This window comes from Canis lupus, chromosome 3 (genome assembly GCF_011100685.1).
Source record: "Canis lupus familiaris isolate Mischka breed German Shepherd chromosome 3, alternate assembly UU_Cfam_GSD_1.0, whole genome shotgun sequence".
Lineage (NCBI taxonomy): Eukaryota > Metazoa > Chordata > Mammalia > Carnivora > Canidae > Canis > Canis lupus.
The window spans coordinates 60,209,051-60,236,156 of record NC_049224.1 but is presented as its reverse complement, the minus strand read 5'-3'; the positions used below and the strand labels follow the sequence as shown (position 1 = coordinate 60,236,156).

At 55.5% G+C, this 27,106-nt stretch overlaps 1 protein-coding gene across 10 annotated transcripts in view; it reads left to right on the top strand.

The window, feature by feature from the left end:
• AFAP1 (actin filament associated protein 1) overlaps positions 1-20,208 on the top strand; it is a 142,606-nt gene extending 122,398 nt beyond the window's left edge. For 7 of the 10 annotated variants that reach the window (XM_038533100.1, XM_038533098.1, XM_038533101.1 and 4 more), the window contains 6 exons: positions 2,240-2,506; positions 4,819-4,933; positions 8,390-8,554; positions 10,028-10,218; positions 13,007-13,168; positions 15,837-20,208. In XM_038533100.1, the coding sequence (XP_038389028.1) occupies positions 2,240-2,506; positions 4,819-4,933; positions 8,390-8,554; positions 10,028-10,218; positions 13,007-13,168; positions 15,837-15,863 (927 nt within the window). In that variant the 3' untranslated portion in view covers positions 15,864-20,208. The remainder of the gene's footprint in view (positions 1-2,239; positions 2,507-4,818; positions 4,934-8,389; positions 8,555-10,027; positions 10,219-13,006; positions 13,169-15,836) is intronic. The other 3 variants (XM_038533105.1, XM_038533106.1, XM_038533104.1) reach the window with 2 other exon arrangements.
• The last annotated feature ends 6,898 nt before the right edge of the window (positions 20,209-27,106 follow it).

Below are 27,106 nucleotides of genomic sequence, written 5' to 3'. Positions count from 1 at the left end.
TAAGAAAACATGAGCTCCTTGGCCCCCATTCCTACCTCTACCCCTGCCACCAAGGCCTCCAGGGTTAGAGGGGCTCCTGATGCCCATGATACCCCCAGCCCTCCTCCCCTGAGCCCACACATTTAGGGAAGGCTGCATGGTGACATCATGAGCACGGGTTCTCAGGCCGTTTCAGCGTCTTCCCAGGCACTGTGCCACCTTCAGGGTGGTCCCTGGCTGTCCTAGGCAGCCACCAGCTCCTGAGCAGCCATACCCCTGGTTGTAGCCCAGCCATCACACTCATTCTCACAGAGCGGCCTGCTTCTCTGGGCCCTTGGCCTCAGCCACCACTTGTGCTGGACAGACAACACCCAGACCTGTCTCTGGACCTTCCTGCCCGAAGGCCCCTTTGTGCTCCTTTTCCTGAAAGGTTTTCTCCTCTCTTCCTTACATTCCATGTGGAAGCTACAGGACCATATGAGCACAACTCCCCTGCCCCCACCTACCCATGCCCTTAGATTTGTGTCATGAGATTCAGGCCACCTCCAGGAATGAGCTTTCTTTAGAGCATCCAGTGTCCTCAGTCTCAGAGATAAAACCCCACCATTCTGGAAGAACTTTGCATTTAGCAATTGTTCCTGCACATGCATGGTAGTATTGAAAACGTGAGGTCCTATGCACCGTCTCTGTGGCTCTCTGGCTTAGTGAGGGCTTCCTTGAAGCTCAGGCCCCTCTTTTAACTGTGCTTCTCCACACTGGCTCCATTACCAGGCAACCTCTCGTTTGGAAGGCTTCCTTTCTCAGTTTTATGAAGTTCATCCTTTCTGAGCCCAAACCTGACATCGACTTCAATAATCCTTGCCCCTCATGGCCACCCGCCCTCCCCCTATGCCAGCACAAGATTGAAGTGAGTCTCCAAAAGGATCTCTTGACATGCTCTTAATCTAGAAACCTCTGTGGAGTATCTGTTTCCTAAGTGTTCCATGTGCCTTGATCCTTTGGTATTTGGGGAGGTGATTGTCCAGTCTAGAGCATTGAAATCACCCGGGACAACTGTGTGCGGTCGTCCTCAGGGAGCCATCCTGTCCAGGCTTGTGTGCGTGGGCCGCTGTGTTTAGATTGTAGGAGGGTCCCCGCATGACAAAAATAGACACGTTGGAGCGGCTGCAAAGGGACAGAAGTGCTCCTCCCGTGAGATTTCAGACTGTTCCTATTTTGGTAACAAAAGGCTGTAATTACAGTCTGGCAGAAGGAGACGCTGCCAGAAGGATATAAAAATAGGGTAAAATGAGCATAACATAGGAATTAATATTTCTCTCCTTTTTTTGTAAATGCAAAGCAATTTATAAAGACCTTTAAAACGTAAAGGGCTCTGGCTGTGGTTGTGAGTTTAGGTTTCCATTTATGCTTTAATGTCCACGTTCTGAAGTGGCTCGAGCTATTTTAGTCCTTCGTGAAAAGGCTTTCTGCTAAGACGATGCCATTGTATCAGTTATTTGCTGAAACATCCTCTTTTCTACAATGATTGCATTTCTTCCTTACGACAGACTATATTTTGGTCACTGCACTTTCTTCAGCCATAGAGTCTGGTCCCTGGGTACACGCTGACAGTCACCCCTGATACCCGAGTCCCTGATGGGGAGGGTCAGGAGGTACTTTCTACCCTGGGGGAGCCTGCCACTGTATGCGGTTAGGAGCACGGCTCTGCCTCAGTTTCCCCCTGCATCTTGAGACTCCTGTGGAAATTATATGGCTCAACACCCATGAAGCGCTTCAAATGATGTCCGGGACATAGGCATTGCTGTAAATGAAAGTGCTTTGCTGTGATCATAAGTTGCTTTCTGGGGACAGCTGGAGCTCCGAGTTTCAGGGCCCCCAGGCTGGCCTGCCTCTCCTTACCTCATGTGGTTTCTGCTCTCTGGATTAGGGCTTCCAAAATCTGGTTCTTTAAAGAAAGAAATGTCAAATAAGTTTTTTATTTTTCCTCTCTCTCTGCCTTAAAAAACAGAACAAACAAAAATGTCCTAAGCCAGTTACCCTGGGAATGATTTCGGGAGAAAAGAAACCTTTCCTGAAGTCTCTCAAAGTAGAAATGTTGTCCGTCTATGTGTGTGTATGTGTGTGTGTGTGTGTGTTTTATTGGTAACAGTGCGGGGTACATATACATGTTTGGGGGGGTACTAATAATGTCTCAATATGCTAAAATCTCTGCTATGCTTTCTGTGGCCGAGGGTACTAACGACGAAGCTGTGTGTTGCAGTGGGACCCCGAAGACGGCCCTCCTGCTTCCTGTGCCAGAGGCCTGGGAGAAGAGGTGCTTTATGATAACGCGGTCCTGTACGATAACTTGCCGTCTCCGAAAATCTTTGCTCGCTACCCACCTGCTGACAGAAAGGCTTCTAGGCCGTCTCCTGACAAACTGTCCTGTAACCATTACAAATGCCCTCCCTCCTGCGGTCTGCCTCTCATTCAGTCTGCCACTAACCCCTCTTCTCTGGGGAGGGCGTCTCTCGGGCTCAGCTCTCAGGTACAGCATCTCCTTGCATCCTGTTCTAGAATTATCTGAATCGTGGTCCTCCTGCCAGGCGTAGTCACCAACCCTGTAGCAGATGAGACTCATCAAGGGTGAGGTGGAATCTTTGCCTCAACCAGAATAGAATTTGCAAATGCAATCAACGTTTGGCTGCCTAAGAACTTGATTAAGCACTCCTAACTAGTTCGTGGCTAAAGCACTGTATTTCTTGGCCTAAATCTGGCTCTCTTTCTATTCTTGGAAATTTCCCCAGTGAATTTTGTGCATTACAAAATTTGACTAAAGGCAAAGATTTTTAAAAGGACAGGGGCAATAAAACTTTCCAGAAGACTCTTGCACATCCAGCTTTTTTAATGCTTCTACCATAGGTACACAAGAAACGCTGGACTCCAGTTAGTAATTGCTTTCGATCTTTAAACGTTAACTAGAATTTTCAGGGTCCTACAGTGTTTTTCCTTAACGAGTTTGAAAGTGTACTGCCTAAAACCGAGTAGATGGTAATGAGGATTGGGATTATGAGCGAATGATAATAACCTTGATGTTGAACTGCCAGCTGCTCCACACCCACAGTTACAGCAAACAATGAGGTTTCCGTGTAAATGCTAACCTTGTGTGTTCATGCATTTTCCACCAAAGAATGCTGTGTCCTTCTCACACAAATCCAAGCACCACAACATGGCAATACTCGGCAAACAAATAGCAGATGCGTACACTTTAAATTATACTCTTTTCCCTCCGTTTCTTTTCTTTTCTTTTCTTTTCTTTTCTTTTCTTTTCTTTTCTTTTCTTTTCTTTTTTTTAAAGATTGTATTTATTTATTCATGAGAGACAAACAGAGAGAGAGAGAGGCAGAGACACAGGCAGAGGGAGAAGCGGGCTCCATGCAGGGACCCCGATGTGGGACTCAATCTCGGGTCTCCACGATCACGCCCTGGGCCAAAGGCAGGCGCTAAACCGCTGAGCCACCCAGGGATCCCCAATTTCCCTCCGTTTCTTGGGTAATTTTAGGAAACACAGAGTGCCTGGTAGGGTCCTGGCATTTCACATAGCGATGGCTTACAACAGCTCCCCGCAACCCATCGCCTCTCAAATCACAGGGCAGGATTTGTTTCTGATTTTTAGCCAAGCTGCTCAGATCTCTGGAGATTTCCACTAAGTGAACACATAAGTGTCAACAGACTTACTTTTTAGTTGGCATTAAAGTTTCATTAGGTAGAATCTGTGGGACAAAGTACACCACCTTTTGCATTTGGATTGTCCCCAGATTACTTTGGAATGACTGGACACATCGTTTCTATGTGCTTGTTTTTATTCATTTCTCCCACTTTAAGTAGGAACACATTTGTAAGTTGAATTATCACACCTTTTGTTTTCCTGTGCTCTATTGGTCATTTTCGTAGGGCACCTAAGTGTTTAAGGGAGACATCTCCTGGTTATTGAGCACCTACAGTATGCTGCGTGTTGTGCCCCTGTCTGGCATGTCACCTGGCCTTTTTAGGAATGCTGCAGGGAGAAGTCCGTATCTTTATTTATTTTCTTTAATGAGCAAATGGAAGCTCAGAAAGTTGTAATGACTTGCTCGGCCTATCCCAAGTCATGGAGCCAGAATCTGCAGCAAGGTCTGTCTGCCTCCCCCAAGTGAGGCTAGATCTATGGCCTAGTGAGGGTACACACAACTCCCTTAAGCAAAACACGGCACTTGTTGACTTGCAGCAAAGGAGCAGAGGTACTGCTGAATGTTCTTTAAGAACCTGTGGCTACTTAAAACTCAGTTTGTGCTGTTCTGTGCTCTCCCTTGGCTTCCATCCTCTGCCCATCAGCAAATCAAAAGGTAGTTATGTGTCCTGTGAGGGCATCAGTCAGCGGCAGAGCCCTCCAAGCAGAAATCTGATGCTCGGCCATGCCTCTCCCCTAAAGAGCATCCCCTGGAGAGAAAAGCCATTCATTTTTAGAAACACAAACGTTTAGTGATCTCAACCCACTGCTCTCAGATACCCAACTGCCTGTGCCAATGTCTTGATGAGCATTTATAATCTCCCCTTATAAATACATATAACTTTGACTCTATCCCAACTGGACAGGTCCAAGTTCCTCACCTGCCTTGGAGCTCAGTTCTACACCTGCTTGTCCTGCGCAGGAAATCCATAGCAGCTCAGTGTTTGGAGACCAGACTGGTCTTCTGCTCCCTTCATTTTTCCTATCTGTGCTAGCTTATATGAATGATTCAGGGACTGAGACAATTTACTGAAAAACCAGATTTTTCTTTATTGCTTGTTTTTAATTCTCTTACATGTTTATGTCAACAGGTGAAGGGTAAAAAGCCCCCAGTAGCCTCTAGTGGGGTTACGGGGAAAGGGAAGACTCTGAGCAGCCAGCAAAAAAAGGTAGATTCCACAGCCGGTGTGAAGCGAACATCTTCAAGTAAGTTTATCATTCAGTTTCTTGGTGCAGTTTGCAGAGTAGGGGCCGTAAGAGCCATCTTTCCTCCCCACCTGCTCAGGTGGAGATGCCAGGCATGGGGGTCAGCTGGAGAGAGGGGACTCTACTCATTGTCACCCTCCCTCCTTGCTGGATTGAAGAATGGTGACAGTTTTTAACTCAGCTTTGATGACCATTGTGTATAAAGGAGAAGCCGGGCTGGTCTGTGACGTGTTGACGTGTTCAAACGTATTTAAGGAGGAGATGGAGTAGGTCCAAGGGACCTGGGGCTTTGGGTCAGGAGACCTTGATGTGTGTCTTAGTCAAGCTGTATAAATGCTCTAAGCTCAGCCCCCTGTGTTGGAGATGGAGACAAATGGCCACTGTGGTTTCTGGGACGAAGTAATTGAGGCACTACATGGGCCTCCAAGCATGAGAACCATGTAAGGATTGGTAAGGGGTGCGTCTTCCTGAGCACCTTATGGTTTGTGAGCTGATACAGACCTTCTCCTGCTACTTCTCCCAGCCTCATCTCAGGTAGGTACAATCACCTGCCCCTTATGCAAGGGCAGAAATATTTTGAGAGACCGAGTGGCTCACCCAGTGTTTCACAGCTGGCCAGTGCGACTACCAGGTTTCACACTCCAAATCTGAGCAGAGAAGCAGGAAGACACAAGTGAGAGATTCAACCTACCTGAGCACCCAGTGCCCTTCCTTACCGGCAGATGGATTAATTTAGGTGACAACATTGTGCACATGGGTGTGTGTTTTCTTCAGCCCTGGTGATGGTGGGCACCCATTCATTGTGCCAGCCCAGCAGCATTTATTCTCTTTGAGGCACTCTGCTTGCTGCCGGGGCTGCACAGATAAGACCGGGCAGTTGGCATCGAGCTGCTTTGGGCTCAAGAAGATGCTCACAGGCAGATATGCAGGTATATGGCACAGGCTTTTACAAGGTTCAGGAACTCCTAAGTGGATTTGGCTTGCTGGGGGCTCCCAGGGGAGGAGGATGTGAGTTAGGCTTCAGGGATGGGTTTGATAAGACGGCTTGGGAAGTTGTGTGTATACTTTCAGAATCTGGCTCAGTGTCACCAGTAGACCAGTCTGTGTTGGTGAAGATGAGGTTGGCCAGCTGGCTCCAGTTAGTAACCTCTCCCTGACTTACTGACCTGCCGGTACTGAAGGATGTTCAGAGTTTGAGAGGACATGGGGATGGAGAGGACGGCCTTTTCCGTCGTATACCCAGATGAGCCTTGAAATTGTCCAGGAGGGCTTGGCTGCTTCCACCCCAAGGGAACTTGTACTCTGCCCATCACCTTGTCTACACTTTCCTTGTCCTCATCCGCACATTTCTAGCAGACGGGTTGGGAGCCAGCTGGATCACAGTTTTATTGTGCTGACTTATTTTGACCTTATCTTTCTGGCAAATCTTATTTCCCTAATGCAATTGGGTGTATTTACAGTCACTTAAAATTTTAGTGCTGTTCATCTGGGGAGGAGTGGAGAGGGGAGGAAAAAGCCTGTGCCTGAAAGCTTCTGCTGTGCAGGGCCCGAACCTCCTGGGATCTCTTCTCAATAGCTTTTCTCCCAGTGCCTTTGCTCATTTCATTTTCTAGGTGATTTATTCCTTTATTTTATGAGACCTTCTGTAGGGAATCTTTATTAACTTTGGTGACATCTAATGGTGACAAAAGAGAAAAATAATTGCATTCTATGTTTTTGCTGAATTCAGCCAGTTGCATTATAGACTGGATGGGGTTTACTGCATGGGAACCAAAAGATGTGAATATTTATAGGTTATTACATACCAGTTTCTTGGGGAAACCTATCTGATCAGAAATAAGTGAACAGGGTGTGGACTTTGTCTGTGGAACTGTCCTAACCCTGGCTACTCATTGCAGTGCTTTTGTTTCAAATTGTTGCTTTTGTTATCCTCACACTGAGATCCTCCTAATATCATGCTCTGTGTGTGCATTTTCTGTTTGCTTCTTTTTAGTGAGGGGAAGTGCCCTGGGGACAAATGAAAGATTTTGCACCTGCCTTCATAAACACAGTGTTGCATCATAATCCTGACAGTTTGCATTGCAGGATTCAGTGAATTCAGCATCAAGGATAGGTGCTGGAAGTGGCTGGCCATTGTCTCTGAGGCCTTAGCTATCACTGGCAGTGATTACAGCGGCTGGGGGGTGTCCACCCCACCCCAGGCATCGCATAGTTTTGTGAGATAGGTTTTGAATATAAATATCATGTGTTTTTTTTTTTTAACTCAAGATATGCCTTCCTGCTTCTGCTTTATAGAGGGTGAAGCTGAGGTTCATGGAGATTAGCTGCCAGCCCAGAGTCGTAGGTTCCTTTCTGGCCCATGTCTCCGCTATGAGCCATCACGTCATGTTCCTGCCCAGAAGTTGCTGCACGCCCAGTGGGGCAGCAGACATGCAGGCAAACAAGTGCAGTGTTGCAGGGGGTGCTGTGGGGCGTGAAGACATGACGGGGCACATGATGTGCAGCAGACCTCCGAGTGGTGATCATGTGTGGAAGGCAGTGGAAGCTCCGGAATCGGTGACCCTCCATCACGCCTGTGACATCTTCATCTCTTCAAGCTATTTTTCTAGAGAGGGTCTCTAACTTAGTATTATCAAAAGTTCAACTTAATTAGAGGAAAGAAGCTTGGGGTGGGATGTTAATGTGATATCAACTAGTGGTGTGACTCTGGTCAAGACTTCGATCGATGGATTTCCTAAAGACTGGTTTCCTCTTTATTCTTCATGCATTCCTTTTATTTAATGAGCACTGGCATTGTGCTTGTTTGGAATGCTTCGTAAATATTAAATTGACCCTCATAAGAGCCCTGAAAATGACCACTTCACAGATGAGGGACCTGAGGCCCAGAGAGGACAAGCGGCCTCACAGCTGATGCAACAAGCTGGAGCTCTAACTCAGCTGATTGGGTCTGGGCGCTGCCGCATGAGACTCCCCATGTACTCCATCCTTCACTCACTCAGTGGATGCCTGCATGCTTGCTGCACCGACCCCAGCGCAGGGGACAGAGCTGCTGTCCAGTCAGCCTGACAGCCAGATAGCACAGGCACTGGGCTTAGGTTTGGCCGTGTTACAGAAGTGTCCTGAAAAAGAGAGAAGTACACAAATCCCAGAGAGGAGCCTTGATTTTGATTATAGAGTGCTCATCCTGTAATCAAGCCTTCCTGCCTCAAAGGATAGGGAGTTAATAGGATGTTCTCATATTCTCTTCTCATTTTCTTACCTTGATTCAGACCATTGGGAAATTTGCCCTACTCACCTTTCTATTCCATTCAAACTGGTCCCATTCCTCTTCTTACCAAACTAGCAAAATAGCCAGATTAGAGTTTCTTTTCCTGATTTTAAACAAGTTTTATGAATTACCTTGTTATCTGCTTGGTTAAACTGAATTTTCTTTGGCTACTTTTTTTTACCCCCAAGATGCTGACCAGTACAAATATGGCAAGAATCGGGTTGAAGCCGATGCCAAGCGGTTGCAGAGCAAAGAAGATGAGCTGCTAAAGCGTAAAGAAACCCTGCGGAACAGGCTGGCCCAGCTCCGGAAAGAGAGGAGAGACCTGAGGGCTGCCATCGAAGTAAACGCTGGTATGAGGGCCACGGTTCTGGCCAGCCTGGGCACTGCCTTGGGTTAGCGCCTCAATTTCCACCCATTTTGCCCATGGGGTCTCACCTTAGTAAGGCCACATCTCCCCGAATGGTGCTGCTTGTAGTTTGGAAGCATTGTATGAGTAAGCCTGGGGCAGGTGTCATGGCCTGGGACAGTGGACTAGGCAAGAGGAGGCCAGGACCACTTCTTGGCCTCCTCACCTGGCCTGCTCACCTGCTCCCAGAGACCCATGGTGCCAGGAGCTGTCCCTGCCTCGTGTGTTGGCTGCAAAGATTGTCTGCAGGATGAGGGAGGGACAGTGTCTGAATTCTTGGAAGGGAGCAGAGAAATAGGCCAGGTTAGCAGAGACGCTCTCAGAGGGGAAGTCCTACCTAAGGCAGTGTTGGGGAGCTGAGTCTGGGCCTGGGGAGTGTCTCTGGCTCAGGCTTGTTCATTTGTATAGTTCCTGGTTCTGGGGATGGAGCTGTTTAATGTAATCAGCTCAAGACTGGCCCTGATCCTGGGGCAAGACCGACTCCTCAGGTTTGGATTTGGCTGGCCTTATTGGGACACAGAGGACCAGGAAGGTCCAGAAGGGAAGACAGCTGCTTTCACGTAGCTTTCCTGCTCACAGCAGCTACAGCCCTTCTTGACTCTGCGCCTCAGTGACTTTTATGACAGGGAGAGCTTTTGGAGTTTAAAGTCTGGGAGGTTAGGTGTAGGCTATGCAGGTGGGAGATAACCCATAGGAGGGGCAGGACATGGCGGGAACCAAACGCTGAGTCAGAGGCCTGGGTGGGAGCCTCCAGGGCAATAAGACAGCAAGAGGATTGCCTCCTCCTGTTGTTCCAAGTTTGCAGGATAGCGAAGATGCAGAGAAGTGAGACTAGCTCCCATGCTGCAAGCACAGGCTGGGGCCACACACAAAAGTCAGGGGACCCCTTGGAATCCATTGTTCTGCATGTCCAATGGGCATGTTACCTGCCTCCTTGTGTCACTGAAACACATTTCAAATAAAATGAATAAGTGAATGTGCCAGCTCTGTGAGGCACAAGCTTTATTGTAGTCGACCTGACGGGCAAGAGAGAGGACTCCGGAAGAGAAGGTGGAACCATCAGAGCAGGGAAGTAGTCAGACTATAAGTCAGCCACACCTCTGCCAGCCGTCTGCTTAGAGTCCCATGTGCTTAGGTGAGCATGTTGAGGCCTGGGTCTAGAATTCTGGGATTTGTGAGAATTGAGGGCTCCGGCTTCCAGTCCAAAGTCTTCTAGCTGCAAGAAAATAGGGTGGTCAGGAAGGGCCTCTGCTCTTTTGAAGAACAGCTGGACTTGAGTTTTGCACTAGGGATCCAGGTCGGGGCCGCTCAAGGCAAAGAGGTCTCTAGGGCTCCTGGGATGGGCACCAGCACGGATCCTCTGTCATCTGAGACCTTCACCTGTGGCTGCAGTGACAGTGTGTCTATGGGATTTCAGGCAGGAAGACGCAGGTGGTTCTGGAAGACAAGCTGAAGAGGCTGGAGGAGGAGTGTAAGCAGAAGGAGGCGGAGCGTGTCAACCTGGAGCTGGAGCTGACGGAAGTCACAGAGAGCCTGAAGAAGGCCCTGGCTGGCGGGGTCACCCTGGGGCTGGCCATCGAGCCCAGGTCAGGGACATCGAGCCCACAGGTAAGGTCAGCGCCACATGTTCTGAGCCAACGTGCATTCTGAGCTGGTGACGTGTTTTCTTCTCTCTGTGGAAAGGTGGTGGAAACAGCAGCCTATTTCCCTTCCTTTCTCCCATTTGATGATCAGAGGCACCTCTCTTCTTATCTCTTTTGAACCATGTCCTAATTCGATTCCAATTCATTAGCTAGAGACCTTAATCTAATGTAGCAGATTGTTATGAGACGTGCAGCACGTCTTGGGAATCCTGCCAGGTGCCAGGAAACACGGCCTTCCCCTCGGATCTCACAGAACGAGTGGGAGTCACTTTGCAACATGAATTATCACCTTCAGTGACTCACCATTTGCTCTGATTGGACTAACAGTCACTGAGAAGTTACTGCTGTCCTTTCCTTGTGACTATGCCCTCGGGTCCCTAGAGCCTGGGGAGTCTCGTGTCACCCCTTCCGTTTCACAAACCAGGAACCAGAAGCCCAGAGAAGTGCAGCAACCCGGCCTAAGCACACATGGTGTAGCAGGGGCAGCAGCCCTGGATGCAGGCTCCTTCTCAGAGGGGCCCGCAGCTCTCTGCCCCACCTCCCACCTTAAACCTGTCCCTCTCTGAAACTCCCGTCCCCCCGTCCCTTTTGACAGCCACCCCTCAACTTTGAGAAATTGGCCCTCGCTTGGGAGAGCTGCTCCTAGCAGCAAGGCAGGGGCTCTCATCACAGAAAACAGGACACCAATGGTGCACCACCTCCTCCAGCCGCAGCTTCTAGGAAAGCAGGCTCTGGGGCCAGAGAGACAGGATTGGGGTCATGTCCCTTCTTGAGGCCTCACTTACTCATCCACAAACTGAGGATGATGACATTGCTGCATCTGTGATAGCTCATGGCACCGTGCCTGGGCAGAGGCAGTGTGGGTTCATCATTCATGTATTTGTTAGTTCATGTGTTCATTCATTCATTCAACGAATTATGAATACATACCCAGGCAGTGCAATGCGGGGGCCATGTGCTCCCCCAGGGACAGGGCGCAGTAGGCAGAACGGCTGCCCCCAGGGAGCCTGTGTTCCGATAAGGGAGGAAGCCTGCCGGGTACGTGTGTGTCCACATTGATTCCCCCTGTGAGAACAACACGCAGGAAGGGTGAGTACACTGGAAGCTGGCACGCAAGGGCCGAGCCGCCCCACGTCTCAGCGTCCCGCTTGGACAGGACCCGGCACAGTGAGGTCAACTATAACTAGAGGTGGGGCCCTGCTGGAGACACATGGCTTCTGTGCCCCTCGTGACCTCCATAGGGGTGGACCCCATTAGGCCCTGGCCTCCTGCAGGGATGGCCACATCACCCCCAGGGGTGTCTCCTGCCGACCCCCTTCCTTCAGAGCCCTTCTGCATCCTCTGAGCCCCACACCCAGCCCCCTGCAGCCTCCCTCCTACCTCTCATCCCTCCCTTTCCAAGGTTTTGGAAATAGTTGTGTCTTCCCACAGTGTCCTGTTCACCCGCTCACTTCTCCACTCGCCAAACCTGCTTTCCCTAAGGTCACCTCCAAACTGGAAACCCCCCACTTCACCCCTGCCTCCAGACCCAGGCATCTCCAGACTTGCTACTTTCTTTGGTGACCCTGCATCCCCCTGGGAATTCCCTCTCTCTAGCAGTGACCCTGCATCCCCCTGGGGATCCCTTCTCTCCAGTGATGACCCTGCATCCCTGCGGGGGTCCCCTCTCTCCAGCAGTGATCCCACATACCCCTGGGGGTCCCTCCTCTCCAGTGGTGACCCCACACATCCCCAGGGTCCCCTCTGTCCAGTGGTGATGGGACTATCTGAGCCTCCCCACCCAGACCACAGGGCCTGCTGGCTTCCTCTCCTGGGAGGGCTCTCCCTGGACTTGGGTTGCCATCACCTGCCCTGGTGTTGGCAGCTCCCTGCTCTTCCTACCCAGCCCTCATCCCCAGAACTCGGGTGGTTGGGTGTATGTCCCAGAGGACTGTCATGGGCTGCCTTACAAACTCAGCGTGGCCTCTCACAGAGAGATGGTGGTGGTCTCTCCTTTCTGCCAGACACTCCATCCCTGACTCCTTCCCAGCCAGCATGGCTGTTAAGCTAGAACATGAAGAAAGCTGGCTGCTTGGCGTTCAGGGTCAGCAGCCCCTGGTAGGGATCCTAAATGACCCACTTTCAGGTTATTGAAAGCAGTGTTCTGCTTGACAGCATGCTAAACAACCCAAGCAGTGTTTTCAGGTCATGTGTTACACAGCAGTGACGGGGTGGGGGGGCGTCTGTGGCCCTGGGGGCTCATCTAGGCAGGCCCAGCTCACTGCCAGCACTCTCCCCTGAGGAGCAGCCTGTACTTCCTTTGGGGGTTGGGAGGGGGGCTTTTCACTCCACTTTAAGTCTTCCAGAAGACCTCTCCATTTGGCCTCTGTATATGCTACAGACGGTTGGTTGGGAGCCCCGGTGTCACCCAGGCTGGGCTTGGGCCACGCTGCCGCCAGCCTCTGGCCCAGTGCCTGGCGCTGCCCGGTGGTCAAGGGCAGGTGTGCACGCAGAGCTCTCTGCAAGCACAGAGCAGTGTGCAGAGGGACAGGGTGGGGCCCCTGCTGGCCTCCTAGCCCCCGGCTGTCCTGTCTGTAACGGACATGGACAAAGTGCCATGAGACCCGGTGCTGACCCTGTGGAGTCATTCTCCTTCTCATTCTTGCCTGTTCCCCAACCCTGTGCGTTTTCTTTGAAACCTGCAGTCCTCCCGCTGGGACACACCACGGGCCCGGAGACCACACCTCACTCGGGTCTTCTCTCTGCCTTGACAGTCCCCGGTTTTCAGGCATCGCACCCTGGAGAGCTCACCCATGTCCAGCTGTGAGACCAGCGATGCGGAGGGCCCCGTGCCGGTGAACAGTGCAGCCGTGCTGAGGAAGGGCCAGCCGGCCAGCGGCTCCCCCTGCCGGGGACATGTGCTGCGGAAGGCCAAGGTGAGCTCCGGCCTCCCACCTTCAGGACACCTGCCCTGAGGGGAGCTGGCTTCTGCAGGAGGGATGGGATGGGGTGGGAGATGCCATGTCCTGACTCTCCCCAGTTCTCACAGTCCCAGCCTCCTTCAGGGGTCCCCCTTTCCAAGGTGAAAAGCCCAGAACCTCACCCCAAGGCGCTGACCACCTGGTGTCAGGAGAAACAGCAGCTCTGGGTGCTCCTAGGATTTCCTTCCCAGAGTGGGGACTGGACCAGGCGACCTCTGGGCTCTTCAAAGAGGGCCCAGGCCTAGACCCTCCTCCGTCCCATGCCGCCCCTGACATTGTCAGTGGTGTGGGAGGTGCAGGATGATCCCCCAGGCCCGCCCATGCTCTCCAGTCTCCACATGGGACTGGCACTGATGAGCTTTGATGCTGGACTTTAAAGCTCTCAGAAATTGTAAAAACCACTTCTAGGTTCTCAGAGCAGACAGTTCCTGACGGTGCTAACTACAAGTGTGTCATACAGAAAAATCATACTTGAAGTAATTACATTAATTCATCAGATGAATTTAATTTGCTCTGACGGGTGTGGAGGCAGACGGCCTCTCTTTGCTGCCTCTGGGCCCGGCATTGCTATCATTACGTTTGCTCCTGGGCAGCTTCAGAACCTGGTCCAAACTGCCTAGGAGTCTGCAGTTTTCGGAGAGGCAGGTCTGTGTTGGGGAGGAACGTGAGCGGCAGCGCCTTGGAGCCCTGGTGTGCTCATGGGGCGGCCCTGGTGGCAGTGGCTGTGGCCCCGTCTGAGAGCTGGTGTCCTGCCCGGCAAGCGTTTGAAGCCCGTGTGTATTGCCACGTCTAGGGCAGGAAGGGCTGCTGGGTATTTGTTACTTTTCCTACCAGGCGTTGGGCATTCCGGGTTTGACCCTGTTAGCTCACATGTGGGGGGGGGGGGGGTGCAAATTGCCTGAGAGGTTCTTAGAATGGGGCCGTCCAGTGCAGTCCCACAACTGTTTGCAGATGAGAAGTGAAGTAACAGTGTCTCATTTACTTGGTCTCTTTACTGTCAAATCAGATTTACGATTGAGCCGTTGCCAAGCCGCATGTCATATGGGCGCTCGGCGACCACTAGCTTGGGGACTGAAGCTCCTACTGCTCCTCTGTGCTAAAGCAGGACGCATGGTCTCGGCAGGTTCATACATGGTGACATGGGGGCCACACTCACCAAAGGACCTAGCCGTCCCTGCTTGTGGGTCCAGGAACCATGCCCACAGCCTCACAAAGGGACTCCTAAAAACTGACACGGGACTCTCAGCTGGGGGCAGGGGTGGGGCTCGGCCTCTCGGCTCTGATCCTGAGCAGGGGCGCCACACACATGCCCTCATCTGCCCACGCCAGCCTCCGTCTGAGGACCGGCACAGGCTGGCTCATTCTGGGTGCAGGAAGCGTTAGCCTAGGCGGCGTTCCTAAAGTGACTTCCAGCTCCTGACGAGGAATGTCCTGCGCATGATAGCACACCCTGGAAACTCAGTGTGGGGCACCTGTCACGGGCTTGCAGCTCCAGGTCCTCCGTCCCCCTCCTTGGTCAGGAAAGCTGCATGTGTGGGGTCCTCTGGCAGGCCTGGCATGATGGCCCCAGCCGTGCTTCCAGAGCCGCCACAGGCGAGCTGCTGCCAGAGGCTCGGGTGCCTGGCTCCGCGGTGGCATAGCCTGGCTCTCCGCAGCCGTGTCAGCAAGAGCCTCATGGGGCTTCAGTCTCCCTCTGTACACTCTCCTGGTGCGGTGTGTCCCTGCGGCTCTCTCTGGCCCTCCCTGCCGAGTGGCCACGGTGACCCCTGCTTGCCGATGGCATTGTATTTGCCAGACTCCTCGGTGAGACGACATGCATGCCTGTCCTGGCTATCAAACCTGCACGGCCCGGGGGCAGATTGGTGAGCTGGGAAGGGGAAATGCCAGCCTCTGTTTTCCCTCTGGACACCTGCTTCCTCGGCCCTGTGGCCGCCTCAGGGCGCTGAGGAAGAACAGGGGGAGGCTGCACTCGAGTTCCTCCTCCTCTCAGCACACCTGCCTGAAAGTGCTCATGTGTGTGTGTTTTTAAATATTTTATTTATTCAAGAGAGAATGAGAGTGCACGAGTGGAGGCAGGGCAGAGGGAGAGGGAGAAGCAGAGTCCCCGCTGAGCAAGGAGCCCGATGCAGGGCTCGAACCCAGAACCCTGAGATCCTGACCTGAGCCAAAGGTGAACGCTTCACCAACTGAGCCCCACAGGTGCCCCCGTGTGGTTTTATTGAAGTGGAGGGTGGTCTGTTTTGACCTTGTTTCTGCCATGTTGGCTGATGCTCCGCTTTTCAGAAAAAGTGAGAAATGCCTAATTTCATAAGATGTGCAGAGGTGTGCAGCGAGTGAGCTCACGGCCCAGTGAACAAAGCTCTGGAAATTTCAGCAGGCGCTGGGTGTTCCCACCGGCCAGCCCACCACACCGGGTGCCAGGCCCTGCGTCCACACACACCTTCCCCTTGATCAGCCCAAGGGCCCCATCGTTGATCTAATTCCTGGGTCAAACGGTAGTCCTCGAACTCCTGAGTGGCCACCTCATCGGTTTCCACGCTGTAGGCGGCCGGCGGCCGTGGGGGCAGCCTGTCTCCCAGCACCCGGCCACTTTGACCTGTACCCTTCCTCTCGCCACACCTAGGAATGGGAGCTGAAGAACGGCACGTAGAGGGACGGCAGGACGCCCCGCTCGCAGGCGCTGCCCCGCCGCCACCGCCGCAGGAAGCTCCGCCCGCGTGGCCACTGCGCAGGACGCCAGGGTTTGTGACTGAGCTGCGACGCCAGCGCCAGACCCGCCCGCGTGTCCTCTTGCTACTGTACTTGTTCCTTCTAAAGAAATTCACTTATAACACTTTGGTTTCCACCTCTCTCTGTCGGAGAGCAGTAGGGAGGTAGAGAGGTCCTACGGCAAACGAGAAGCTCAGTGAGGGCTTTCCCCGTGTCCCCTGCACCCTGACCGCGGGGGACCGGCCAGTGCCCCCGCTGAGGCCTCGGCTGGCGGGAGGCCCGGGCCCCTGGCAGGTGAGCGCGGCTGGCGTGGGCCCTGGGACCGTCACGCCCGCCTGCTGAAAAGGCCGGGGCCTCCCACAACGCGCCCTCCTGCCCCCCTCGTGCCTCAGCGTGCCCTTCCCACGCGCCCCTCCCCCTCATCACGAGAGGCGGGTGCGTGAGAAACCCGTGCTGTGAAGCATCTGTTACCTTTTCATTGTCTTTCCTCTGGACAAATGCTTTCGTCACCATGACGTGAAAAGCTGCCATTCTTTTTAAACTTTTTAAAAATTTCTTTTAATTGTGTGTTGCACTTCGCTCTAAGGGTTTTTCAGAGATTCTGTATCGTATTTTATTAATTATTTGTACTGCTTCTGAAAGGCAGCAGAGTGTCTGCTGCTTCACTAATGTGTGTTCCCCACCCTGTTCCCCAGTGTCCCCGACCCTGTCTGCCCCTCAGAGCCAGCAGGTGACCCGGTCTCACCGGATGTAGATGGCGCTTCCATTTACAGGACGGGCTAGCCCCTTGAGAGGGAAGCAGGTCCTGGAAGTCGCTTGGCCTTAGAACCCTAGCATCCTGAGCCGAGCGAGAGCGTCTGTTCTCTCCCCGTGGCCCTGCCTCCCCCTGCAAACCCAGGCCAGAGCGCGGGTATGCTGGGGCTGCTCCTAGCCCCTCGGGCTGAGGCCGGGTCTCGGCGCCTGTGCGGCACTTCTGAGAACCGGCCAACTCCACTGTGCCTCCAGAGGGACCGTCTCAGGAATCCTCAGCTATGGCCAGGTGCAGCCCCTGATGCGATGAAAGTGGGTCACCCCAGGATCCCTCTGCAGGCAGATTGGGGGGCGTGAGTCACACACCTATGCAAGGGCGCTTCCTGCTGAAATGTGGAAGCGTGGAGGTGTCAGCCTTTCATCCACCAAATACAGGGATGGAAGGCACGACACAGTCTCCATGCTTTCCCCCCGTCCCAGCACGCCTCCAGAGCCCCTCCAGGGCTCGGCCACTCTCCCATAGGCCCTTCTTAGGACTGGGGTCAAACCAACGTCAGGGCTCTCAGGCCCCGCATGGCTGCATGAGATTTTGGCCATAGAGCAGGCAAGTAGTCTCCTGTGAAGGTGACAGTTTGCAGCAGGGAGCGGGGGCTGGAGCTGATCCCAGCGGAGACGTGGGCCCCCATCACATGTTGGCAGATTAGGGCACATCTCCCTGGCACCCAGCACGATCGACCCCTGCCCCCAGGAAATCTAGGGAGGAGGCCCCCAAAGCCTCTGGGTCCATCTTCCCGGTGCTGTTAGAGGAGCCCTGTCCTCCGTTGTCTGTCTGTGTGGGAAGCTGATTTTCTGTAAAAGGAAAAAGTTTGATCTACGGTAGGTTTTTGCTGCCTTCTGGTCAAATAAGGTTCGCAAAGGCACTTGGGCCAACCTGCTTGGCAGCCAGCTTTGCCCAAGCAGCCCGCAGGTTTTGAGCATTAGGAGAGGAAACCTAAGCAGCCCGTGCTCCTGACCGTGGCCCAGCACAGCCAGGGAGATCCTGGGCGGCATGGGGACCCTCATCCCCATGGGTTTGCCCAAGGACATGGCCCGTCGGAGCCAGAGCCAGGATTTGGACCCTGGTCCTCAACTCCTGGTGTACCTATTCTGTGTCGAAACCCAGGTTTCAAATTCCCAAGCGTAAGCCCTTTAAAAGGATGGCAAGCTTAGACGGATCCTGCTGGTCCCACGGAGCCGTTGGAAGCGGGCCGCGTGGAGGGCGAGGCCACCGACAGCGAGGCTCCCGTGATGTTGTGTGTTCCCCTTGGTGTCTTTAGATTGATCAGAAAGTTAGGTGAAAGGATTTGCTTCAAAATAAGTTATTTATTTGTATATGTTCAATAAATAGAGTTTTTAATTTATATCTGTACATATTAGACACACATTAGACGTCTTGTCAGAATTCTGGCAGTGATGTCATTTTATGGCCCTCCCCGAGCACCCCGCCCGGCGGCCGCAGCTGACACGTGGAGCAGGTGGGCCTCGGGAGCTCGCTGCGGGGGTGCCAGACACCTGCCACTGGGAGAAGTCCCAGTCCCCTTGAGGCGTCACCCGTCCCGTCACAGATGGTCCTGTTCACAGTAAAAGGATCCTGACCCAAAGTGGAGGGAGCGTGGAGGGGCCGTGCAGATGGGCCACCCTGCGGGTCATGGCCACTTCCCTTAGCACCTAAAGCTTCACCGTCAGCCCCAAGCTCTGCCTCCGGCTGTATTTGGTGTCATCAACCTTCAAAATCTCCTTCAGTTTTATGTGATTATAATGTCTTTAATCACTCACCCACCTTACGCACAGAAACAAAATAGTGGTTAAGGGCGTCACCCGTGGCGCGAAACAAGCAGAAACGGTCACTTTTCCCCTGTTCAGAGTCAGTAGAGGGTGGGGCAAGGCCCTGTGCGGGTCAGACCAGCCATCCCTGCCCTCTCCGGGCTTCTGGATGGTTCCACCACCTAGGAACCAGCATGGGGCTGGGGAATGGTCCAGATGAGTCTGGATCTTTCCCAGGTCTTCTCTGGATGACTGTGCATACACCCTGGTGTAAACCCATTCTGTCCACCTCCTGTTCGCACACCTTGGTGTTTTCGAGCCCGATCGTCCTCCTTCACTTCAACTGTCCGAGTTCCAAAACCCCCAAAGCACTCAGGTTGGAGATTTGCCACCTTTTGCAAAGCCTGTTTCACACCGTGTGTGCGCTCGGCCCCACATCCACCCCCAGGAAGGAGACTCAGACCCATCTGAAGCGCAGCAACCATCGGGAACCTGGGTGCAGGTCTGCACGGGGACAGGCGCACGACTGGGGGCGGGCCCGGGGGCTGTGGGCAGAAGCCGGCTGCCAGCGTGCTCTCGGGAGGGGCTGGAGTCACAGCAGGCAGCACTCTGGGTTCGCTCCCCCAGTGCTGTGGCAGGGCCTCCCGATGGTGGGCAGCAGGGTGGGTGCCTGGGGACGGGGCCCCTCGTGCCAGCGAGGACCGCTGTGGCCCAGCCGGCGCACCCCTTGCAGGTGCCTCTTCCAGGATGGCTGCAGTCTCCACCGCCCCCCGGGGTCCTCAAGGTGGCACCGCTCAGATGTTCAACTGTTGCCTTCCTCGTTTGTTTTCCAAAAATGATTTTTTTTTTCTTAATGGGAAGTTTTTCAAATCTGTGGCATTGTTTTAAAGAGAGTGATTCTTATTCTTTTTTTGTTGTTCCCGTTGTCACTGCTGGCTCATCACTGTCCCCATGATGGGCCAGGTTGATACTGTGAATACATGAAGGTAAACTGCACCCCGTGCCCCGCGGTGGGCACAGCCTCTCGCAGGGGGCTCCTCTCCACGAAGGCCCCTCTGGCCCCTCTTCTGTGAACAGCGCCCCCACTGCCTCCCCCGGGGAAAGGTGCCCACCCCTGGCCTGGGCAGGTGTCACCAGGGCTCCTGAGTGCTGCCCGGGGAAGGCGCGTTTTCGCCATAGGATCATCAGATCACGATTCTTAGGGACCAAAGGCGTTTTTAATAAGATAATCTTTGTATTTGATTTTCTAATGAGAAAGGAAACAGTGACTTTAAATTTTAACACCAAACTTTTTAAAATTATAAATATTTAGCATTAATTGACCACGGCTCTAAGTTGTAAAATGTTTTCATAGTAAGATTGTAATTATTTCCTTACTGTATTTTTTAAAAACTAAAGTCATATTTAAAATTCTCTTTGAAAGAAACAGGCAAGAAACAGCAAAGATTTTTTTTTTAATTAAATCTGTTGGCGGTGCCCATTTTAGAGGACTGTAGATATATTTTCACTGTGTTTCTCAGTGTATTTAATTCATAAACTAAGAACTTTTATCAGAGGAAACTTCCAATGGAAATACCAGTTTTCTGGCCATTTGCTCCATGTTGTAATCACCTCACCTGAATTTTCTGCTTTACTAACTGATTTTTCTACTGTTTCACACGGTGTATAGCCCACGGACTGGCGCCATCCGGCGTGCCTCATTTGTGTGTTACCAATAAAGCTGTACGCTTCCAGCCAGCCTCCGTGTCTTCACTCCCGGCCCTCCTTTCTGCCGAAGGGGGGCACTTTGTTGACAGCCACCTGCCAGGTGGGAGAGGAGGGGGAGCAAGGAGCAGGTGAGGGAGAAGGTGGGCGCTGCGCTTTGTTTCTATGAGCAAGGATCCTCTTCCATCGAAGAGCCTCAGATACTGTATTTTCAAGTGGCTGTTAGTCCACGGACCCGAATATGCAATTGAAGAGGGCCGGGCTCCAGGGTCAAGCGCTGGAAACAGTGGTCAGATGTGCCTGTTGCTGTCAGAAGCCCCGTCCTCACATGAACAGCCCCTCGGGGGTGCAGGCCAATGCCGAGACACCTGTGTCACAGCGGGGAGGTGCAGCTGCCCTCAGGACAGGTGGGTAGGGTGGGTGCTGGAGCGAGGTCACACTGTGTGAATAGGAGTTCAGTGGGGAGCAGAGCAAGGGAAAGATGTTGCCATCGAGGGCAACAGGAGCCGGGGGGGGAGGGTGGGAACGAGGGGCATGCAGATGGGACACAGGACAGGGGCGAGGGAGATGGGAGTCTGGGCGAGCCCAGCCTCCTCGTGTGGGTGCAATGAGGAGGACCGCTGCCAGCCAGGACCAGGATGAGTCCGAGTGACAGCCGTGGCAGGTCTGTGTGGCCACACCTGCCTGGTGTCAGAGAGGCAGAAGTGCCACCCGCAGGTGCGCACGCCCGGTCTGAGCCGGCTGACAATACCGAGCGGGTGCCCCTGCCCCGGTGGCTGGCTCTGCCCCGAGTGCTCCTTGACCTGGGCCCGCGCAGGGAGCTCGCACAGGCAGGATTCGGCCCGAGCGGCGGGGCCGGCCGGTTGTTGGGCAGAACACACGGACGGGCAGCAGGTGCTGCGTGGGCGAGATCAGCGTGGGCCCGCTGGTCTGGAGTCTGCCGGAGACGCCAGGTCTGATCCGGGGCTAGGTGTGGGCCACGGCCCAGTGACCTGTGTCTGTGTGGGACCTGGGGGTGTCCAGGTGACCGAGTGTCCACCCACACCCACTGTTCCTGGGGCAGGGCCAGACGGCCTAGTGGTACCCCTCACCCCGAACTCTCCCTACACTGTGGGGCAGGGCTGGTCACATGGCAGATGGTGGGAGGCCGGAGGTGGACCATCCTCCCTCTGTCTTACAGGAAGGGGGTTCCCAGAGCACCCCATGCACTTAGAGGCACCGAAGCCACACGCCCCGTGGAGAAGCGGGGGGCAGCGTGTGCCCTGCCCCGGCATCAGCTGTTCCACGTGGGCCTCTGTGTCTCGGGGAGGCTTCCTGAGCCGGCCTTAACGATGCTCCTCCTCGGGTCTTGAACGCTGGTCATGTCCTGGTGGGCCGCCGATGGAATAGGAAGCACATCTTTGATTTCTGTTAAAACTGGGCTAGAAGACAGCAGAGCTCCCGGCTTTGGTTTCTAAAACCACGGAGACGACTCAGGGACATCCATCACGTGTGTTATAGTTTTGGGGGCGGGTGACATGAAGCCTCCCTGGCCCAGCTCCTTCATGGGAAGCAGGGAAACTTCAGCTGACGTCCGTGATCCAGAAATTTTATGATGGAAACCATCAATTTTACGATGCTGTTCAATGGGGCCATGTCTTCATACGGAGGGACCAGTTAGTCGGGAAGCGCGGTGGGAGACACGGGAGGGAGGCTGACCCGGGCAGCGGGTCCAGGACGCTCACCTCCTGACCTGGGAGCTCGCTCCAGCTGGTCCATCTGGAGCTGCCACCGGGCTGGGGGCCCACAGAGCTACCAGCTGCCGGCCTGCCCCCGGACGGACAGATGCCCTCCAGGGCCGGCCAGTTCCCGGAGATGGCGGGGCGAGACCGCACATGCTCACCAAGCACTCTGGAGCCCAGCCCCCGACCATGTCCACTGTGGCGCCCCCGCACCCAGGCCCAGGACCCCCTTCCCTGCTCCCTGTAGGGCCGGGTGCCAGACAGCAGGGAGTCCCGGTCCAGAGCCCGCTGAGCTCCCTCACGCCGGCCAGTCCTCAGCCTGTTGGCGCTGCCCACCGGCTCCTTCCCGTGAGCCTGCATAAAGGCTCCTGTTCCTGTTTTCAGGTCACTGTCCCCCGTGTGGCCCCACGTGGCTGTCCTCTGGAGAACTGTGAGTGTAACGAGTTGGCTGATCCGTGGCAGCCCCCTCCTGATCTGCTGGACTCTCCCTTCTGAGTAACAACAAACCTACTTGGTAACACATCCCAGTCTGTGCAAAGGGCCGGGACTCCGAGGTTGGCCAGTCTGGATGGAATAGCTGGCTCGTGCCCTGACTCCCGTCACCCACAGCGGGGACGAGCACCCCTCCAGCTGGCCCGTTACGGCCACCGTGGGGTCCGCCCTATGCAGATGGAGCAAGGCTCCCCTGAAGAGGGGGTTCGGGAGGGAGGCAGATGCTGCATGGAAGGAGGGTCCTTCTGGGTGGGCAGCTGGGCTGCGCTGGGCGGGGCGGGGGCGGCCAGCAGAGGCTGCTTCGGGACACAATCGAGTTTTCCGGTGGGACTGGAAGGCCCTGGAAGGCTCCGGGCAGGGAAGGGGCATGACCTCGGCATGTGTCCAAGCTCGGAGGACGCCGTGCGGAGCTGGCCCCAGGTGGCGGTAGAGGCCATGGGAGGCAAGCTGGACGCAAGCACAACCAGGCCTGTGTCCAGCCTCGCGCAGCCCCTCCTGCCTACATGGCCCGAACGCCCTCAGATCGGCCTGTCCCCACGCTGCCGTTGCGGTGTCAGCCCGTCCGCTCAGGAAGGCTGGTGGTCCTCACGACTCGGCTCCTCCTGCCCACACCCCCGCCGGGCCAGCTCGGGTCACTCGGGAATGGTAGCAGCAGCTGGTGGCGGGGCCGGGTGACCCCGGGGCAGAGGTGTGGAGGGAGGGAGGCGGTGAGGGCACACGGAGCTGGGAGCCGCAGGCCAACAGGCAAGGCACCGGCTGGGCCCTCCTCCCTGAACCCCGGGGGCGCCCCCCCCTGCACCCGCCCACCTTGCTCAAGCCAATCAGGACACTCGCGGAATGTTCCCTGGGCATCTCAGGTACACGCCTCCTGGAGAACTGTGTCCCTCCCGTGTATGGTGGTGAGTGTGTGACTCAGTTTCCCCCAGGACCACTTCTCCCCACACGACGCATGGCCTCCTCATCCCACCACGTCGAGTGGCATCTTGGGGACCCCCAACGATAACGACACAGTAGAAGGAGCCCGACCAGCAGGGCCACCCTCCCATCCGCCCACCCCCTGGGCTACAGCCTTCCCTCCCCCTGTGCTCGGCTCTCTCCTCCTCCCTGCCCTGGAGCACTCTGGATGCCCCCACAGGCAGAAGGGCCCCACTGGAAGCTACAAGGAAACATCCCTCGGGGCGGCCAGGCCTCCCGCGTGTCCCCTTCCTTTCTCTCCAACGAGGGCTCAGCGTTCCCGGGACACTGAGAGCCTGAGGACCTGGGCACAGGCAGGTGCGTGCCTGAGCCCTCCCTGCACGCCTCGCCGTGCTGCTGCCCTGGACAAGATGCACGTGGCGTCCCCGTCCCATCCTGCTGGATGAAGCCGACGGGAGGAGCAGGACCGTCCACTGCCCCGCGACCTTCTGCTCTGTTTGAGGTGTTTTTAAACACGCTCCGTGTTCCACGGGGCCGGGAGCTCTTCAGGGGCCGGCACGGGCCGCTCGTCTCGGCATCTTTGCTGCCCAGCACAGCCCTTGGCCCGGAGATGCTGTTCGCAAACACCCGTGGGACAACAGCAATGCCGACCCCACCGCCTACGGTGACAATGACAGCCACACCCACCCGTGCTTGGCCCACATCGGGCACTATGCCCGCACTTTTCAACATGGGCTCGCCCGGCTGCCGTGCGCTCGCCGAGGACAGGCCTCTGGTCCTCGGCACCGTGAGGCTTCGATGGAGGCGAGACCCCCCGACTGTGGAGTGTTGGGCCCGCAGGACGGACACTCTGCTTCCTCAGCTCATCCTTCATTCATTTCCTCATTAGGGATTTATTTGTTTAATGCCCACTGTGTTTGGGGTGCTGCAGACACACGAGGAACAGGCAAGCAGAACCCCGGCCTCGCTGCGGCCACCTGGCACTGGGACGGATGCGAGGTGCGTGACCCCAATACACGTGCAGCCAGAGACTGTGGGGGCTGTGAGGAGCGACGCCGGCCTCTGGTTGCAGCGTGCTGGGACTGCGGGTGCTCTATGGGGCACCCAGGAGAAGCCCGAGGCTGGGATGTATGTGGATGACTCCCCCTGCCCATCATCCTGATCCCAGGGCGTCCAGGGGACACCAGCAATGCAGAAGGGGGTCGTTGGTCCAGGGAGCATTCTAGAAAAACATGTTGTAGTGGCTGCTTTTTGCAGGTTGGAGCTGAGAAGAGGGCTGTCACCACTGAGCCTGGGTCCCCGAATCCCAAGGGGAGATGGGACCCCGGGCAGCAGAGTCTGGATGGCAGCTGGAACCTTCCAGAGACATGTGGGCTTACTGTGTGAAGTGAATCATGGCGACTGGGCTGCAGGGATGTGCGCAGGGACTGACCATGGTGTTCTGTGGATGGACAGGTGGACGGTCCACTGAAGTCACGGCTCGGGCCCCCCAAAACAAACACGCTCCAGACCTGGCAGTTATAGTGACGAGGGTGGCTGAGTCCTCACTCCTTCCCAGACCTGGATGGGTCATGTCCCTGGAGCCCCTGGGACCCGGGCAGGGGGGGGGCTGCAGGCCCTTGAGGCCTGATGCTGACCTGAACCTGGAATGTGGATTTCCTCCTAACTTGCCCCAAACGTACTTACAGCAGGGACATGTGCTGGAGAGAGAAAATTCGTTGCTCTAGGGCATTCGGGGACGCTGGCTCTCACCTGCGGCAAGTTCCTGGGGACCCCGACGCCAGTGAGGCCACCTGCCAGAGCAGGTGCGTGTGGCTGTCGGGCTGTTGGTGGAGCGCTGGCCCCCACTGTGTCACCGCGGGTCTGGTGTGTCCCTGAGCCCACCCCGTGATGACTCCCTCTGTTCTGAACACGCAGGTGGCAGCCGTCCTTAGCAACCTAGCAGCCTAAGAAGCCTCCTTGGTCCCCAGTGCCAGGGGGTCACCCTGGGAGCCCCTACCTGCGAAGATCATGAACAGAGGCAATCCCACGAGAGAGTAGTGCCACCTGCCCCCGTGTGGTGACTCCAATCGCATCCCCATCCCTTCCTTACTTTCCCATGAATGGCAAGGAGAGCACATGACCCGAGGAGGTGATGGGTGAGCAGTCGCAGCTGCCGTTCCAGGCGTGGCATTTCCTACAGGAGTGCACACAGCCTGGGATGCACACAACCTGGTGTGCACCTTTCCGCTCTCTACCTGCTTGGGGAAGCCCCCGCGAGCGAGCTCCCGACCTGGTGGGAAGGGCGGCACACCTGCCCAGGTGTTTCCGGGAGGCCCGTCCACGCCGCAAGCATCCCGCTCAACCCGCCAGTCAGTCGGGGCTGCTGAGGACAAGCAGTGGGTTTCCGGGGGCCTTGGCAAGACGTGAATGCGCCGGTCAGGTCGAGTCAGGAAAACAGAGGTGCCCTGGGCGACCCTGGCAGGAGGGACTCCGTTGGGGAGGCAGGGGCTTCTGCAGCGGGGGCGGCCGCCGGCCAGGAAAGCTGCCCAGGAAGTCTCCCCCTTAGCACCGGAGACACCAGCTCTCCCGACCTTGACCAGCGGCGGCCGGGACCCTCCTGGAAGTCGCCAGAACCGAAGCAGGTGAGAGGGGTCCCAGGAGCCAGCCGAATGGCCACAGATGGCACCGTCGGTTCCAGACAAGGCCCTGGGGAAGTCTCACTTCTTACTTGACCTCGTTCCATGTTTCCTTGGGTAAATACTGGGAGGTGGCGCGAAGCCACCACGGCCCTTTCCCGCTGGCCCACCGCCCGCTGTGCGCTTGCAGTCGGCCCCTCGGTGGACAGGAGAGCGGAGTCGTTCTCTCTCAGAGGTGCGCACATCCTACTTCTTTTTTTTAAAGAGTTTAGTTATTTGACAGAGAGAGTGAGTGAGCACAAACGGGGGGAGGGCAGAGGGAGAAACAGCCCCCCGAGCAGGGAGCCCGATGCGGGGCTCGAGCCCAGGACCTGGGATCACGAGGTGAGCTGAAGGCAGACGCTCAACCACCCGAGCCCCAGGCGCCCCAGACATCTTGGAATGTTTGCAGACTGCGCACTGTCACCCCCTTCCCCGCCGAGGGGCCGCCACCTGGGCCAGGCTCCGGGCTTCGCCGTGACCCAGTCCCTCCCGGCCCTTCAGCCTGGGGCGGAGCGAGCGGGCAGGCCGGTGGGATGCTCCCCCCGCAGCTGTTCTGTTTATTCTGGTTACCACGTTTTCATCCTCAATGTTGCAATTCGGAACGGTGCCGTCTCTACGCCGGCGCCCCCTCAGCTCAGTCCGTGCGCACGGACACCCGTGATGCCCGTGAACGACGCGCAGGAGGCTGCCTTGTGGATCCACGGGGAAAGGCCAATTTTTCTGGATGAGTTGATAAAGGGCGGCCTGGCGCTGGCATGGGCTGTGGCGAGGCCACAGGAGAGGTGGGACAGAAGCCCCGGGACAGCCCGCTCGGTGCAGCCTGTGTGTATTTTAGACACATACCCATCTCCCACAAAATCACAGCTGGCATTTCAAGCAATTGCCCTTAAGGAGGGAGAGAATGAAGAGAGAGGGCAACCAGGAAACTGCAAATGCAAGCCTGAACCCCAACCCCAACAAGATCTGTACTGACAGCACCGCTGACCCAGGCCGGCTAGAACCAGCTCCCCAGAATCCCATGGTCCATATGGTGTGGGTGAGGTTAGCACTAGGGAGTGCCGTGGAGGAGATGGGACAGCAGAAAGGAACGGCAGCCCCTACACCCTGAAGGTTGGCGGAGGGCACCAGGCGCCTGGCCA